This window comes from Daphnia pulex, chromosome 3 (assembly GCF_021134715.1).
Source record: "Daphnia pulex isolate KAP4 chromosome 3, ASM2113471v1".
Lineage (NCBI taxonomy): Eukaryota > Metazoa > Arthropoda > Branchiopoda > Diplostraca > Daphniidae > Daphnia > Daphnia pulex.
The window spans coordinates 2,050,458-2,065,978 of NC_060019.1; the positions used below are offsets into that span (position 1 = coordinate 2,050,458).

General features: G+C 41.2%; 3 protein-coding genes and 1 long non-coding RNA gene across 6 annotated transcripts; 1 reads left to right on the plus strand and 3 right to left on the minus strand.

Moving 5' to 3' along the window:
• The first annotated feature begins 581 nt into the window (after positions 1 to 581).
• LOC124189827 lies at positions 582 to 1,874 on the plus strand. Its single transcript, XM_046582304.1, has 2 exons — positions 582 to 688; positions 804 to 1,874. The coding sequence occupies exon 2, from the start codon at positions 913 to 915 to the stop codon at positions 1,813 to 1,815; it is 903 nt and encodes a 300-aa protein (XP_046438260.1). The 5' UTR covers positions 582 to 688; positions 804 to 912; the 3' UTR covers positions 1,816 to 1,874.
• A 2,016-nt stretch (positions 1,875 to 3,890) lies between these two features.
• On the minus strand, positions 3,891 to 6,453 carry LOC124189868. Of its 2 annotated transcripts, XM_046582350.1 has the most exons (5): positions 5,451 to 6,453; positions 4,804 to 4,937; positions 4,335 to 4,406; positions 4,173 to 4,263; positions 3,891 to 4,113 (listed from the first exon to the last, which is right to left on the minus strand). In XM_046582350.1, the coding sequence occupies exons 2-5, from the start codon at positions 4,922 to 4,924 to the stop codon at positions 3,978 to 3,980; spliced, it is 420 nt and encodes a 139-aa protein (XP_046438306.1). In that variant the 5' UTR covers positions 4,925 to 4,937; positions 5,451 to 6,453; the 3' UTR covers positions 3,891 to 3,977. The 2 variants fall into 2 exon arrangements, with proteins under 2 accessions (XP_046438306.1, XP_046438305.1); XM_046582349.1 differs by having other exon boundaries at positions 4,804 to 6,453.
• Positions 6,454 to 7,744: 1,291 nt separating this feature from the next.
• On the minus strand, positions 7,745 to 9,931 carry LOC124189861 (basement membrane-specific heparan sulfate proteoglycan core protein-like). Its single transcript, XM_046582343.1, has 7 exons — positions 9,911 to 9,931; positions 9,661 to 9,832; positions 8,809 to 9,171; positions 8,572 to 8,734; positions 8,334 to 8,500; positions 8,090 to 8,248; positions 7,745 to 7,878 (listed from the first exon to the last, which is right to left on the minus strand). Exons 1-7 carry the CDS (start codon positions 9,929 to 9,931, stop codon positions 7,745 to 7,747), a joined length of 1,179 nt encoding a protein of 392 aa, XP_046438299.1.
• Positions 9,932 to 11,237: 1,306 nt separating this feature from the next.
• On the minus strand, positions 11,238 to 12,662 carry LOC124190019. 2 transcript variants are annotated; one of them, XR_006872787.1, is made up of 8 exons: positions 12,592 to 12,652; positions 12,447 to 12,510; positions 12,264 to 12,380; positions 12,137 to 12,202; positions 12,027 to 12,074; positions 11,821 to 11,973; positions 11,603 to 11,750; positions 11,238 to 11,543 (listed from the first exon to the last, which is right to left on the minus strand). It is a non-coding gene; the product is annotated as an uncharacterized LOC124190019 (long non-coding RNA). The 2 variants fall into 2 exon arrangements; XR_006872786.1 differs by having other exon boundaries at positions 12,447 to 12,662.
• Positions 12,663 to 15,521: the final 2,859 nt, after the last annotated feature.

Consider the following 15,521-nt stretch of genomic DNA (forward strand, 5'->3'; position numbering starts at 1 on the left):
TTTTAGAAAGTACCCTAAAATGGACATTGGGGCAAAGGTATTATTTGTTGAGAAGGTCATGTTTTACTGCTGGTCAGCGCCCTTTGCCCTGATTTTGGCCAGTTGAAAATGAGAGCCGAAAAAAGTGAAAGGTGTTTTTATGGTCGCGGGTTTTCCCTACGGTTAAGTCAGGCCAATATTTAAATTACGTAATTAGATGGCGCCAGAATCTGAGGAAAGCGTTGGTTATGTAAAGACTTCCGCCTTTACATTAAAGTTTACTAATTTAATATTTCACCAATTGAACTATTTTTATTGAGTATTATTCGGAAAAACATTTTACATTTGATCAACATGATTACTAATTTGAAATAATTTAAATTTGGTTTTCCCAACAGATTGAACTTTCAGTCGTCAGGCCAGTATTGAAATTACGTAATAGGTATAGATGGCGCCAGAATCTAATGAAAGTGTTATGTAATCATTGACTTCCGGATTTAAATTAAATTTTACTTATTAAATATTTAACTGTTTAAACTATTTTTTTATTGAATAATATTCGGAAAAACATTTTACATTTGATTAACACAATTACTAATTTGAAATCATTTAAATTTTACTTTTAGGACCGTTTAAACTGGGAAAAATGGGGATGCCACTGCTGCTAGTCAGACGAAAGGTTACTTAAAGGAGACCGAAGACTTCTAAAGTAAATCGAATTTCACAGATCAAAACTTGAATTGAGCAACCATGTCTTCCATCAACATGATTATTTCTCTCGTCTCTGTCTCTACTGCTGTCATCTTTGCCGGTCTCTTCGCCAGTTGGTGCGTTCGCACAATACGCACATTGATAAAATCTCCATCCAAATCGGAGCTGAAACTGCAAGGATTACCAGTACAACCGACCCACAAAGATGGCCAACCCGAGTCGATGAGATTCCAACGTCGAATCCAATCCACAATGGCGGCGTTCATAGAAAACGGAATGGACGATGAAGTGGCACCTCTTGTCGTCTCTCGTTTGGAATGGTGCAACCAAATCAACCGCTATCTGGACATGTTGAAGAATACGCCAGAGTCAATCGAGAGTGTGGCGAATGGCATCGAGGTCCTGATGAATTACCACCAACTTCATCGATCGGAAGCGGAACAAGACCTCGTCGATGCCATTTTCAGCAGAGCTTTGAAAAACGGAAGCATTTCTCACCTTTACGCCAAACTGTTGAAGCGACTGAGGAGCGGTGACCAGAAAGGCTGGACACAAAACATCGTCCGTCTCTTGTTCCAACTCGCCGTCGAGGAATTCAACCGGCCGCTTGACAGTGACGATGGAAATGACAAGTCGAGACTCGAAAAATTCAACAACGTCAAACTGATGGCCGCCATTTTGAAGAGAGAAATGCCCGGAGTGCCGGACGGTTGGATCACAGACTGTGCCGAGACTTTAATCTACCGTCTCGAGACCGGAGTCACTGAAGAATCGGTTAAGCAACTCTGCCTCTTCCTGACGACGCTGCTCATCGCTGAACCCGGAGAAAATTGTGATTCGATTACCCCGACCCGACAGAGACAATTGCTGACCTGCTTCGAGGCTCTGGAACGAGCGGCAACTCCACCCAAAGTCCCTCAACAACCGGACGTGAAAATACAGAAATCGAATGCAACGACACAGACGTTGAAACCTGAGAGCGGCGAGAGCGACACGGACACTTCTACGGACGAGTCGGACACGGAAGAATATGAGCCGGGCCCGGATTCAGAGACTAATGGCCTTCTGGAACCTGCTGAAATCCGCACGAACTCGGCTTCTGCCTCTGACAAACGGATGAATTAGAAGAAACTGGATAATGCGTAAACTTAAACTGAGCAAAGTTCTGATCGTACAATTAATTTCTTTTTGTCTTCAATGTAATACGTTTGAAGCTATGGATAAATTACAAAAAGGCTTTTAAAAATTTGTTTTCTGATTAATATTTTCTTACCATCCACCATTTGATTATTATTTTTTAAAAGTTATAAAATCTTCTTATTTTCCCTTTAAAAATTAACAAACAATATGCAGCCGTAAATTTTAGCTAAGCTGAAGCATGATGGGTATGGAGAGATTATCTAATGGCATGGTATTGGTATGGGTAAGGGTATTATCTTATTTGTTAAGTTTGATGGGAATTTTCTAGTAAAATCACTGACCTGAATCAGTTAGACAATTTGTTTAACTCGCATGGCAAGTGAGACGCTTCCTGAATCCTGATTCAGAAAATCCAGAAGTTCTTTATTGGGAGTAATGTGACGAAAGCGGACGAAAGGAAATGAATAAAATTGAGCAACTCATTGCGAAATTATGTGCCTGCTAGTTGCCACGGCAACACGTCGTGAATTTTATTTTGATTGCAATGGCATATTCATTCTCACGGATTAACTTTGAAGGGGGGAAATCCAGTTTGAAAACAAACATGGTTGATGAAGGACGCGGCTGTGATTAGGTAATCTGAAAAGTGAAAACTAAAGTGGAGAAAAAGTTACCAACACTCTGGTTCCGCGTATGGATTCGTGTGCTTTCATACACTATTTTAGATTAAACGTGTTGAAAGAACCCTTAAATAACACGCGACGTAAAACATTTTTGGTTCGAATTACATCCGTCTGAAAGTTTAATCCACGAGTAATAGCGCACGATTGCGATCTCGATAACTGTTTGGGAATTAAAGGAACCACATCGGAGGCGATTAAACAAAGAGGATTAAATAGCTATTAATTTAAAGAGTGGGTGGTAGGAGGGGGTCAATCAAAATAAAGAAGGACGGGTGTCGACTGTTATCCATATTTCTTCCCGGATACGCAAAAAAACTTCATCAAATTTTTTAAATCAAGAAAATCAAAAATTTTGCTATCGGTATTAGGTCAATTTGTGCGATGTGTCAAATGTTTGTTAGTGACACGTAATTTAATCACGTCAGTGTTCACCGGGCACGTCGTTGACAACCTTTCGGTTGCTCAATAATCCCGCGCAACAATCAATAACCCCATTAGTCTGACATCATCGCATACACGGACTGACCCTCTAGTATGACTTTAGATCAAGTACATCTCATCAGGCACTACACCTGACTACCACCTGATTACCAATTGGGATTCTTAGTCTGAGCCTATACCCGCGGACGGGACCTCTGTCTAGAATCGCTAGATTCGCCGATAGTTCGATCACCCAACGGATCGCATTAGAGTGGCGTCAGAGCGGATGTATTAGCGACTAACAATGCTAATACCTAGTCACAATGTGCACCTTCTTTTTAGTATCGCCTTATCCGAAGCACCCACTCTTCCACAATATTTATTAATCTAAAAAAGGTAATCTTTTCAATTTAAGTGGATGATCGCCAAACATGTAATTTGATGTATCGATGACTCCCCAGAATCTGGGGGGTAATAGATTTTACTTTAAAGGTATTGCTGGTATGATATAGAGTAGTAACACAAAGAAATATACTGTTACGTTTTTTATTTACATATAATGAAAATACAATTTTTTTCTTAATTTCCTACATAGAAATTTGTTACTGATTTCCGCTGATTTCTTATTGAATTATTAAAGGAAAATTGCCACATCAACAACAACAAAAAACTGAAGAATGTTTGTCGGCAGATGATGATGTACTACTGTCGGTATCATTGATAAATCAAAACCCTATCAAAACCAAAATTAAGCAGTGTAATATTTTGGGCATCTGTTGTTATTCCTAGAATCAATTGTAAGCAATGATAAATATTTTTTTCTTCTTTGACTGCTGTTAATATGTTGCGGTGTATTACGCGGCATCTCAAGTGAATTTACATTTTATATTCTATTAGAACCCATCCATATGTCACAAGCAACTGAAAGCCAAAACGTTGAAGAGGCGCGTTTAAAAATTTAACGAGGAGAATAGTATATATTATATGCTTTCTTTTAAAAAGTAGTTTCACATTATACGTACATGACACTTATTTGACACGGACTTAAATAAAAAATAATTGACATTTTATACGGATACAGATCGAACCGATTTTTTTCACCTCACAATTTACAATCATATTTGGACCTATATTACACTGTGGCGAATGAAGATTTGCGGTTGGAGCCAACACAGAGAGTCTGCGAAAGAAAATATTGATAAAAGTCTCGATTTCTTAACATATCGTACGTATACATACCCTTGACTTTTACGAATTAGCACAACAGAGAAAATAATTGCGAGCGCTAGAATTGGGAAGACAACGCCACAAACTATCGCAAGAGTCGGATCTATATACGTTATTGATAGTACACTTGTTAAACATTTGTAATCGACTTAAAATGAAGTTAAATATTTTCACCTGATGCCGAGTTACAACTGATCAAGTTTTGGCCAGCTCCAATTTTTGTTGTTCCAGGCGTCATCATGTCATCTGCGCAAAAATATTTTCTATTATTATTGGCTTCATATTAATGCTTATGTGAATGATCATATACGAAACATACTAGCCAATCTCTAACATAGAGTTCTTAGTGAGTAGTAGATAACACCGTTCTTTTTGAGGCCGTTTATATACTTATACGTACAAATAAAGGCGTCTCCTGTTCTGAAGTTGGCAAAGAGCTGCCGAGGATCGATGAAGCCAAAATGGAGGAGGAAAAAGAAGAAGAGGAAAATATTTGGGAAGTATAGAACAAAAGGGTGGAGCTAAGAGAAAAAGGGACAGAAAAAGGCGTTCGTGCTGAGTGAAAAGGAGACAGAAAAAACCAAAATATTCCACACAAAGCACAATAATAAAATTGGTGATTAAAAATGAAATTCGGTCTTACGAATAACGCAGTCGGCTTCGTCAGAGGAGTCGGCGCACTCGGCGACGCCATTGCACCGCTGAGTGCTGGCGTCGATGCAGGAGCCGTCGCCGCAGCGGAAAGAATTGGACCACACGGACATGGCGGGGTCAAGCCTTTTTTTTGTGTCACCAAGAAGTTGAGAAAAAAAAATCGTATAAACACAAACAAAGAATAAGAGAAATGTAGAAACGAATAGGACAATAAAGAACACTTCATGGGTGGAGTTGGATGTTTTAAAAAATGCTTGATTTCTGTGGGGGAGCAGATTTTATAACATTACGTCATTATAACGTTATGTCATTGTCATGACATAACAAAAGACACAAACATTGAAAAGAAGTTAGTCATGATCGTGCTGAGACGCATATGCACAATCATTACACTGTCACCAGAACAGAAACTTCCACCAGCACTGAAACCTCCACCTCTAAATAAATACATTTTGCCTTTTGATTGCGATTGATTAATAACGGCGTTGATTAAAATTAAAAATTGAAATTGAAAAAAAAAACAAAACAACAGATTGATTGAAAACGGCGGCTGGATAACACGAAATAGCTCGTCCGACCGATTAACGGATTTGATGAAATAAAAATACAAAAAAAAGTTTGAAAGAAATAACATACCAAAGACAAAATTTTCCTTTCGCCCTTCGTTTTGGTTAATTAAAACGCTATTAGGCCTCTTCTCATTTCCCCGTTTTTCTTCCTTCCTTTCTTTTTTCTTTCTTCTTTCGAGTTATTATAGAAACCCCGTCAAAACTTCCCGTTGGAGTAGGGCCTAATCAAGAAAAAATTGCTCGTAGCAATTCTTCCGGGTAAAATTGGACAATGAAAGCTGAACAGGTTTTTCCTCGACTTGTTAAAGAAGAATGGTGAAGTGTGCGTGAAAACGAACGGGAGATGAGAGCGCGCAGCAAACCGGAGCTCGGGACGGTCAGAGTCAGACTGATGAGAGAAGATTCAGATGATGGAAGAAAAGGCCGAGCGCAGCAGTGCGAGCCCACACCCAAACCAGCAATCCGCCTTTTGCTTTTCCTGGGCTGCAGCGCATCTCTCCTACAAATATCCCATTCCTTATTCTTTCTCTATATGTATATTATACTACCGTTTATACACAGTCGCTGCTGAAAGTACTACTCCACTACTCCGGCGGGGACTCCTTCACGCGGGATATTCTCTCTCTCTCCCGCTTCCCCTCCAGTTTTTATTCTTCTCTTTCAGCGCTGCCCTTTCGGCTTCTGTTCGGATGATGACTCGGCATTGGAAGCCGCTGTGTTTTCTACGTACGTGACTGCTAGAATTTACTTCATGTCTTTTCCCCACCAGCAGGCACCTACCACCGAGTGGCATCGACCCGCGTTTCTTTTTTTACACCCAAATTAAAAAAAGGAAGGAGAAATAAATGCTGTTTCAGTTGCTGACGAAATTAATGGCTACACGCAATTAGGGAGAACGATGGAAAAGATTTTGTTTGAATGGGATTTAGGTGACGGGTGACGTGCGGGCGGTCGAGCGGCCGTTCTGTCGACTGGTTATTCCATGCTGGGACGCCGGTTCACATCACGGTACTTTTTCCTTTATTCTTTCACGCGCATTCCTCCTTACGTAATTAAGAATTTCCTATCGTGTCAACACATTTCAACTTGCTGACTGTATTACCCTATACGAGGCGTGGCTGATTTTAAATTTTCGAGCTTTTATCCGAAACGGGCTTAAAAAAATTTCACGCAAAATAAGACGAGGGGAATGATGGATGCGAAGAGAAAAATAAAATAAAAATAAAATGATTGGATGTCTACCTGTGACGAGGCAATCAATTTCGTCTTCTCCGTCTAAACAGTCGGCCTGACCGTCGCAGAAAACGGAAAAGGGCAGACACCGGCCATCGCAACTGAACTCGTCCTCTTGGCAACCTTCTCGTGAGCAAAGGGAAGAAGAAAAATGAAGAAAAAATCCAAACGATTTATACAAATGATTCGAGAAAAAAATAAAAATAAAAGAATAATAATCAGCAAATGCCCTGAATCGACCATTAAAGGCTAATCAATCAGCTCACACTGATCATTTATAACTACATAATAAAGGCGAGCAGTATAGAGATAGCGGCGGACATGGTCCGCAATCATGCTGGGAGGAATGGAAGAGTAGCCGAGAGAACCACCTGACGGTGTTTGATTGATGTAAATCAGTCAGTTGGAAAATACAAAACAATCAATGATGGAAGAATTTCGCCATTTACATATTCCGAGGTGCGTCATTTTTTCTCCTCCCCCCCCCTAGCTCAATCGCTTATTCCACGCCCTGTGACAACCGACCTCGAAATTCCAGTTGGAAATAATATTTCAGAAGGAAACTACTGAGAACTATAAGAGGATGTTGAAATTGAATCAATTACCAACGGGTGGCGGCTCTGGGGTCGTCGTTGTAGTTGTTATTGTTGTTGTTGTTGTCGTCGTCGTCGGTGCTGGACGGTTGGTGTTGGTCCACGCAACGGAGCAACCCTCCTCGTCGTCGCCCTCTGGACAGTTGACGATTCCGTCGCACTGATGTTCCTCACAATAAGATAAACCGTTGGGTCCTCGGCATTTGGTTTTGATGTCGCCACGGCAGTCCAGCTCTTCCGGTGCTGAATCAGAATCTCCCGGTTGAGGAAAGTCCGGCACTACCAATAAAACATCATTCACCACCCAATATTATAATATGTCATTGAAATATTTAAAAAACCAAGAAATACAACAAAACAAACTGTGTGGAGAAAAGTGAAAAATTATTAGAGATACCAGGCCATGTAAAGAGCGAAGTTAAGGAGGAGTCGACCTTTGTCTATTTTATCATTTCCCTTTATACGGCGGGTGTCTGTTGTTTATCTTTTTTTATTCCGATTGTGAGGATCGAGATGACAGCTGGATTTGAATTTGCTACATATGGATAAAGACTACAAAAAGCTGCTGCTGCTGCATCAACTCAGGTGTGATCGATTGATTGGAACAACAAACACAAATACCGGACGGGTGGTGGAGGTGTTGTTTTTCTGTGTTAGTAACACAATTAACTAGGCAAACAAATACAACACATAACATAAAACAAAATAACAGAAGAGAGAAGAAAAAAGGAGAGAAATGATGAAGAAATCCTCCTCTTCCCAAAAAAGGCCATTCCAACGCCCACCATTGTTATGGACGCGTGTGTCGGCCGGTCACGAAACAAAAAATTGGAAGGGGAAAAAAAACAGGCATAAGAAAGGTAAGAAATCAAAGACTTACCACGGCATCCTTCCTCATCGGATCCATCTTTGCAGTCGTCGAAGCCATTGCAACGCTGCTCCAATGTGATGCATTGGCCATCCGATTTGCATTGAATCTCACAATCGTCTGGATACTGTACATATGGAGGAGGAGATGAAAGTGGACTAATGGCGGAATCTACAGACGACCATTCCATCCGATCGACAGATCAAATTCAAATCAAATCAAGTGACAAAACGAATACTGCTGCAGATCGATTTACCTTCGACGACTCGGAACGTGAATCCCTCATCAGACTCGACGTAGAATGACCCAATTACGCCGTTTTGCACGGCTGAACGGAGAGTCGACTCGATGACTTTCACATCGTCAAAATCTTGCGATTCGATATCGAAATTGACTTTGGTCAACTGTCGTTGACTTGTCCGTCTTAAAAAGAGAAAATAGTCCTTTAAAAAAATCCCAAATAAAGAAACGTATACGCCAAGTTGAATACTTACTCGAATGTTTGGACATTGGTCGTCTGAGTGCCGGATACGTGCAGGTAAAGATAATCAACGGCAATGTTGAAACGGTTCGCCATTTCACTAAAATCGCTGCTGTCTCGGTCGCCCAGCTTCTCATTGTACGGCTCCTGAACCAGCAACGAGCACCGGTACATCTCTGCAATATCAAATCAAAAATTGGCGCCATTATTTTCAACCCACATTTTCGGGATAATAAATGTTGTATTTTACGTCGTGTGCCCATTCCAGCTCCACCTGGAAAAATAGGTGATGGAAGAATAATTTCTCCGTCTTCTGCTGATCCCGATCCATCGCCCAACATCAAGTCTTCATCATCGTCGTTAATTTTCAACACAGCCGGAACTTTCTTGTGGTTTTTCTTGCTGTGGTTGCTCTTATTGTGATTGTTGTTGTGCTTCTTATGGTTCGGTTCCAGTTGCTTCAAGTTGGCTCTGGCAACAACTTGACTCTTCTTTTGAGCAACCGCCGCTTTGTGGTGATCGTGGTGTTGTTTTGCGTCTTTTTTCTCGTCTGTTTCAACGTGCTGTTGCTTGAAGGAGCCGAAATTGCATTTCCACTCATCCTTGGCACAAGCTGGGTGGCGAATCATTAATCCAGAGAGAAATTAAAAAGAACAAAATCACATTAGCACGAGATCGTGAACTAAGCACCGCTGGCCAAAACTGGATGTAACGCATAGAAAATCCAATTTGGCAGCACTTAGCAAAACTGTTTACAGGGAAAGATGTATAAAATGAAATAAATGTTACCACAAATGATGATTAAAAACAAAACTTTTAGACATTTTCTGTTTTGGCAATAAATTCAATTTTCTTTTGACTGATTGAATGAGGAAAAATTCCGACTGTGGATTCAAAGTGTCAAGGAAAAAGTGCTGAAATGTATGTAGCATCTCTTTCTATATTTACACCGTTGGACTTGTTACGAGAACGCTGGAATGAGTTGGTTAGCGGGGCCGAGGCAGAAAAGCAAATTAAATTTCAGATCCAGAATTTTAGATCAAATTTAAATTGATAAGAAACTGCCGCTCGGGTAAAAATAAGAAAAAGTTTTGTCACTTACGGCATCCGATTTCGTCGCTTCCGTCTTGGCAGTGCTCTCGGCTGTCACAGCGCTGAGTAATGGCGATGCAAGTCTTATCGATCTTGCACTGGAACTCGCCGGCCTGGCACGGTTCAGGTCCTGCAATGTACAACGTTGACGCATTTTCAATTCCGAAGTGAAATTTGAGAGTCTTTCATCGCATGCTGATCCTCGTCGACAACTTTTTGATCTCACACTTAATCACACCCGACTTCACAGACTCTTAAACTCTCTCTCCTCTCCGTTTCATTATTCTGGTGTCCGGCGTCGTATTCTTATTATGTCATTTGAATTTTGGCGCCTCTCACAAACACTCGCCATGCACAAACACATAATACGTGTAAAACACAGCTGCAGCCAGAGTGCATTCTCTTTCAGTAACAATTAAATGTTGATTGGTTGTTGTTGTAAAGGACTGAGGGATAGGCCGGCGTCGTATCAGGACAGCCGACCATAAGCCAAGCCCATCCATATTAGACAGAAAAACGGAAATGCAAAACGGAAATGCGGGGCTCAACATTCGCTGAGCTTTTATAAACTTATTTAAACTCTTGATTTTTTAATGTAATTTTTTAAGTAGCGGGTAACGTACCTGATGTCGGTGGTTGTGGGCAGTTCAACTCGTCGGAGATGTCGGGACAGTCGGCCCATCCGTCGCACTGCCCAGAGGCATCGTCCAGGCAAGTCAATCCGTCACTACATTGAAAGCCTTGGCAAGCGGCCGCTGTTGTCGGTGGTTCTGTAATAAACCAGTTCAGAGTTTTTATTAATTATTAATTAAACGAGTTGTTAATTAATTCAAAACTTTGAGGACACTATACACACACAAACACGACAAGCAAAAAATAAAACAAAATACACGAGTATGCGATTATCATCAGGACATTTTTTCCGGTGCGGATTCATCTGCAATTCCGCATTGTTGTTTTTTTGTTAGCCAAACTATAATGAAACACGTAAAATTAAGACACCACCATAAAGTTATAAATGAGTTGTGTTTGATCGAAATGATCAAAACAGAACGACTGTTTTACTGCGTATATAGTGCGTACATTAGAACAAAAAATTCCTACCCGATTTAAGTGTGGAGAAAACATTTCTGGGAGAAGAGGATGATGATGTATCAATATAAAGAACATTCCGCCCGTATGCTGAACAATCACAATAACATGAAAGGGCCAACACGGCAGTCAACACTTGCACTACCAGCATGACTGCAACTAAACAAAATAACAATGGTTTCCCGCTAACAACTTTGTGTGTCTATAGTGTTCAAGATTAACTGTGGAATGGACTCAAGTTTAGCGACTAAATAATACTCGGCGATGCAGACTGTGAAGAGCGAGAGAATATAGATAAAGAAGTGTGCAACCAGTTCAAAGTTAATATCAAACATAAAAGTTTCGAAAAAAGTTTTTGTACTGGAAAGGAACGTTTTATCTTGGTTGGCTGGGTTTTTTTCTTTGCTGACCGCTACCGCAATTGATTTGACGACGCTAAACGACGCGATAACTATTTGACAAAATTAATTGGAACATAGTCGGCACGGGAGAAAAACTATGCAATTTATTTAGAATAATCCCATTGATCATACTTTTTATTAAATATAGTCCTATACTAGATTCAAAATACTTTCGTTTGACAACATTTTGATTTTGACTTTGAAGGGATTTCCTTGAACGATAGTTTTCCATTTGAGTATCTAGATACTTGCGTGTAACCTGTTGCATCTCAAGAATTTTTTTGCGGATACCGGTAACCGGGCATTGTTCTTCCGTAAGACAGTGCTGAGTTTCAAACGGACCTTGGCGAGTTCTCTCCAGCGTGTCGAGGTAAGCACAGCTGTTTAAAACGGTTTAAAACTAAAATCCCAATAAATGTCTGGGTGGCTTATTCTAATCAAAATCAATCATACACTCACCAATTCCTAAATCATGGACTAAGCTTTGTACATAGAATCCTTTGCAACAAGAAAGTTCAAATGTAAGCTCTTGGGAGGAGCAAACTCAACAACGGTAAAGTCGTAAGAAGTCACCAATCTTGGCTTCGGACCTACCGGAACTCCCTCTCTGAATAAACAATACCATTCAAGAAATACTGCTTCATATTGCCAAGAAATGATAGTTAACAATAATTTACCTGGCTAGGTCAGACAACTAACGTTAATTATTACCATATTCCAGCAACCGGGATCAAACCTATCTTGCTTATCACCATAATAATCAATGCTTGACACACTAACCCACGAATCATCGATGTCGTCAAAGTTTCGCCAAAGGTTACAAACAGGGCCTATGAAATATAATTAGGCAAATTAAACCAAAATTGACAAATCCTGTAATTACTAATATCGGGGTTGCTTTATAGCCACTAGTTGAAGCTGATAATCCGGCCTAAAATAATACAGAATAAAAATTTATTTTCAAAAATTAGGTTGATCATATTAATGTTTTACAAACTACAGAAGTACGCACTATGGGTCTACCAGTCAGATTCAAAAGAGTTCCAAATTCAGGGCTACCTTTATTAAATTTTTAATAAAATTTGCACATATTTTCATTAAAAAGACATATTTGGAATACCTGATTTATCCATTTCAGAATGATCTGCATAGCATCCATCAAGATTAACATAATCACCACCCACCCATTCAGCAAAAGTTTTGGAATCAGTTAAATGAGTGAGAATCCCTGGATATCCTGTAAAACATTTAAGTAAACAAATAAATTCACATACAGAATCAATATGAAGTCATTTCCAACCACCTCGTCAACAAGTAAGAGTTCCATAGTCTTCATACATTCCAAATTTTAAACCTTTAGAATGAATCTTTAAAAAATATATTACTATGGGGGAAAAAAAGATGACGGAATATCAAAAAGTATGAATTTTGATCAAATCAGAAATCACATAGTCAGCAAGTGCTTTGATTCCACTATAGGGAATCTAGTAGCATCAGCTTGGAGTTGCCCGATAATAATCAAGTCTGTGATGATATGCCATCTGGCAACACGGCACCCATCGGCTCTATATATAGGAGAGGACCCCCTCCCTATCTCTCTGTCTCACTCTGACTCCCACTCAGTCTCTGTCTGCTCTCCACAGAGCATTGGTCGTCCCAATATACTGAATCGAGCCGCAATCTCTCTCTCTCTTTATTCGACTTCATCACATGGCGCAGTTGGTGGTCGTTTCAGTAAAGGTACATTTATCGTGCAATTCTTGTGACAATTTATTGGCGTTAATTTTTCGACCAGAGTGTGTGTGAACTGCAGTTTTTGTGTTGTCGCGACAGTTCCATCACGACCGCATGGCTGCGCACGGCACTACCCAGTTGACTAGTGAGTATTGTGTGGCCTAACATTTTTTGCCCGCCATTGTTTCGATTTGATCGGATGAAGACATTCGTGCATCCGTGTTCATCTAAAGCATCTTACATTTAACTGTTAATTGGAGTCGAATTTCTCGCTCACGTTGGTCTGTTTCATGATAGCGATCGTGATTTATTGGCCATTGGGCAGTTTTTTGAACATTTTTTCGCCATGCTTTCGTTGGTTCTTGTCATGGTAGCTATCGTGATTGATGGGCCACTGAGCAGTGCAGTTTGAGTTTTTGTTCCCACGTTACAGTGTTAGTGGCCAGCAACAAGCATCCAATTTGTGTTTCATGTTTCTCTCTTCAAGCTGGAGAACGAGAATAGTGGGCTTGACATTGGCTGGCTTTGGAGCAATTACTACAACATGGCGAATGCGGCTTTTAAGCCGTATGGTAAACCTCCACCTTTTGACTTAGATGAATACAAGGACTCGTTTGAATTATGGCACAAGAAATGGACGATTTTTCTTAGCCTGTCGACGATTGATTCGGCGCTGGACGCAGGTCAGCGGGCCGTATACAAGGCTCACACGCTGCTATCGTGCCTGTCAACCGACACACTCCAAGCGGTTCTATCCATGGGCTTAACCGACACGCAGCTTGACAACCACACGGTCATCATCGACCACCTCCGTACTCGTTGCAATGCCGGCCGCAACCGCCACGTGTGGCGCCAACAGTTCGCGGCAAAGACACAAGGCGTGCAACAATCAGCAGACGATTGGTTGTGTGAGTTGCGGGACTTAGCTCGGAAATGTGAATTCGCGACGGATTGTTGTGCGAATTGTGAAAAAACTCGTATTTTAGGCCAACTTATATTCGGCGTTGAAAGCGATGAAGTGCGAGTGAAACTCCTTGAACAAGGTGCGGCTTTATCGCTGGATCAAGCGCTGACTATTATTCGGACAGCTGAAGCCTCCAACAAGCAATCAAAAAACTTGAAGACCGGAGATGCAGCAGCGATCCAAGGCACTACTTCAAACTACAGGCGATCTAAGCAGATGTCGGACCGACCACCACCTCGTGAAACGGACAAACCGTCCGAAGGTGACAGTGAATTGGACTTCGACAAGTTTACGGGCTGCTGGAACTGTGGCTCAAAATCGCGGTGTAAACCCTTGACGGCCTGCCCGGCCCAAGGTAGAAAGTGTAAACGATGTGGTAAGCCCAATCATTACGCTCAAGTGTGCCGTACTTAAATCTACTACCCCTGAACATCCCCGAACGCGCGTTGAACAGTTTATAGTGCATACAGCGCTATCGATGTGACTCGTTTTTTGCGACGCATCCCCCACGTGACGGACGGATTTGGTTCTCATCGTGCATACAGCACGAACGGTGCGACTCGTTCTCTTCGACGCACCCACACCCTCATCACATGGCGTACATTTAATTGTGCATACAGCATGATTGGTGTGACTCGTTTTTTTCGACACATCTCCCACGTGACAAACAGTTTGTTTTTGTTTTATGTTCGTGCGTACAGCACAACAGGGTGACTCGTGTTTTCATCGACACACCCACCCCGTCACAGTTATTTTTTTGGTCCGTTTGTGCATACAGCACCCCCACCACGTTGCAGTTTACGTGGCGGAAGTTAATTTTTCGTGAGCAGCCTCCCGACGCTTCCATATTTCATCCAGCACTTGGCGCCATCTCGCGTCGAATTTTGAAGTTGGAACCAAACGACGATCCTAACATCGCCTGGCTGTTTTCTCACCATGGACCTTCCCGACCTTGATGACAACAACACCATCATCATTCTTCTCAGTGGACGCGGTAGCAACCGACACAACGACGACGCCGCCCATCGACGCCAAAACTGGCCGCTGGTATTGCAGCTCCAACCATCCGACGTCGGTCAACCACCTCCGCCAACCGGAACATCATTTTTTTTCCCAGCCGAGAAGACACATTGACACCCATCTCATTCGCATGTTTACTTATTCATGGTTATGTGTGTATTGTGTGTTACCAGTTGGTGCATGTTTCTTTAAAATCTTAAAGAGCAAAGTTAACTATGCTGTGTTATCTTTGCTCATTGAAAGGGGCGTGTGATGATATGCCATCTGGCAACACGGCACCCATCGGCTCTATATATAGGAGAGGACCCCCTCCCTATCTCTCTGTCTCACTCTGACTCCCACTCAGTCTCTGTCTGCTCTCCACAGAGCATTGGTCGTCCCAATATACTGAATCGAGCCGCAATCTCTCTCTCTCTTTATTCGACTTCATCACAAAGTCAACAATCATCCAATGAAATTATATTGTAACCAGCACTTAAATATCCTTCAGATACCATAATATCAGCCATCTTCACTAAATGTTCAATGTTGAAACTTGAAATAAATCTTAAAAAACAAAAATACTTGTGTAGACCAAAAAGTAACTGTCTAAAGCAATGCATACCTAAGACAGATTTCAGGATCATTTTTGCAGTCTGAATTACGATGAAAACTTTCCCA

Coding starts and splice junctions, on each gene's coding strand:
- LOC124189861 (XM_046582343.1), bottom strand. CDS start 9,931: ATGAAACGGAGAGGAGAGAGA. Junction 8,735..8,808: donor AGCTGGAATGGGCACACGAC/GTAAAATACAAC, acceptor TTGATATTGCAG/AGATGTACCGGTGCTCGTTG. Junction 8,249..8,333: donor CACGTTCCGAGTCGTCGAAG/GTAAATCGATCT, acceptor GGTCGTCTGTAG/ATTCCGCCATTAGTCCACTT.
- LOC124189868 (XM_046582350.1), bottom strand. CDS start 4,924: ATGTCCGTGTGGTCCAATTCTTTCCGCTGCGGCGACGGCTCCTGCATC. Junction 4,407..4,803: donor CGAAGCCGACTGCGTTATTC/GTAAGACCGAAT, acceptor ATTTTTGCGCAG/ATGACATGATGACGCCTGGA. Junction 4,264..4,334: donor CAGTTGTAACTCGGCATCAG/GTGAAAATATTT, acceptor TAACGTATATAG/ATCCGACTCTTGCGATAGTT.
- LOC124189827 (XM_046582304.1), top strand. CDS start 913: ATGAGATTCCAACGTCGAATCCAATCCACAATGGCGGCGTTCATAGAA.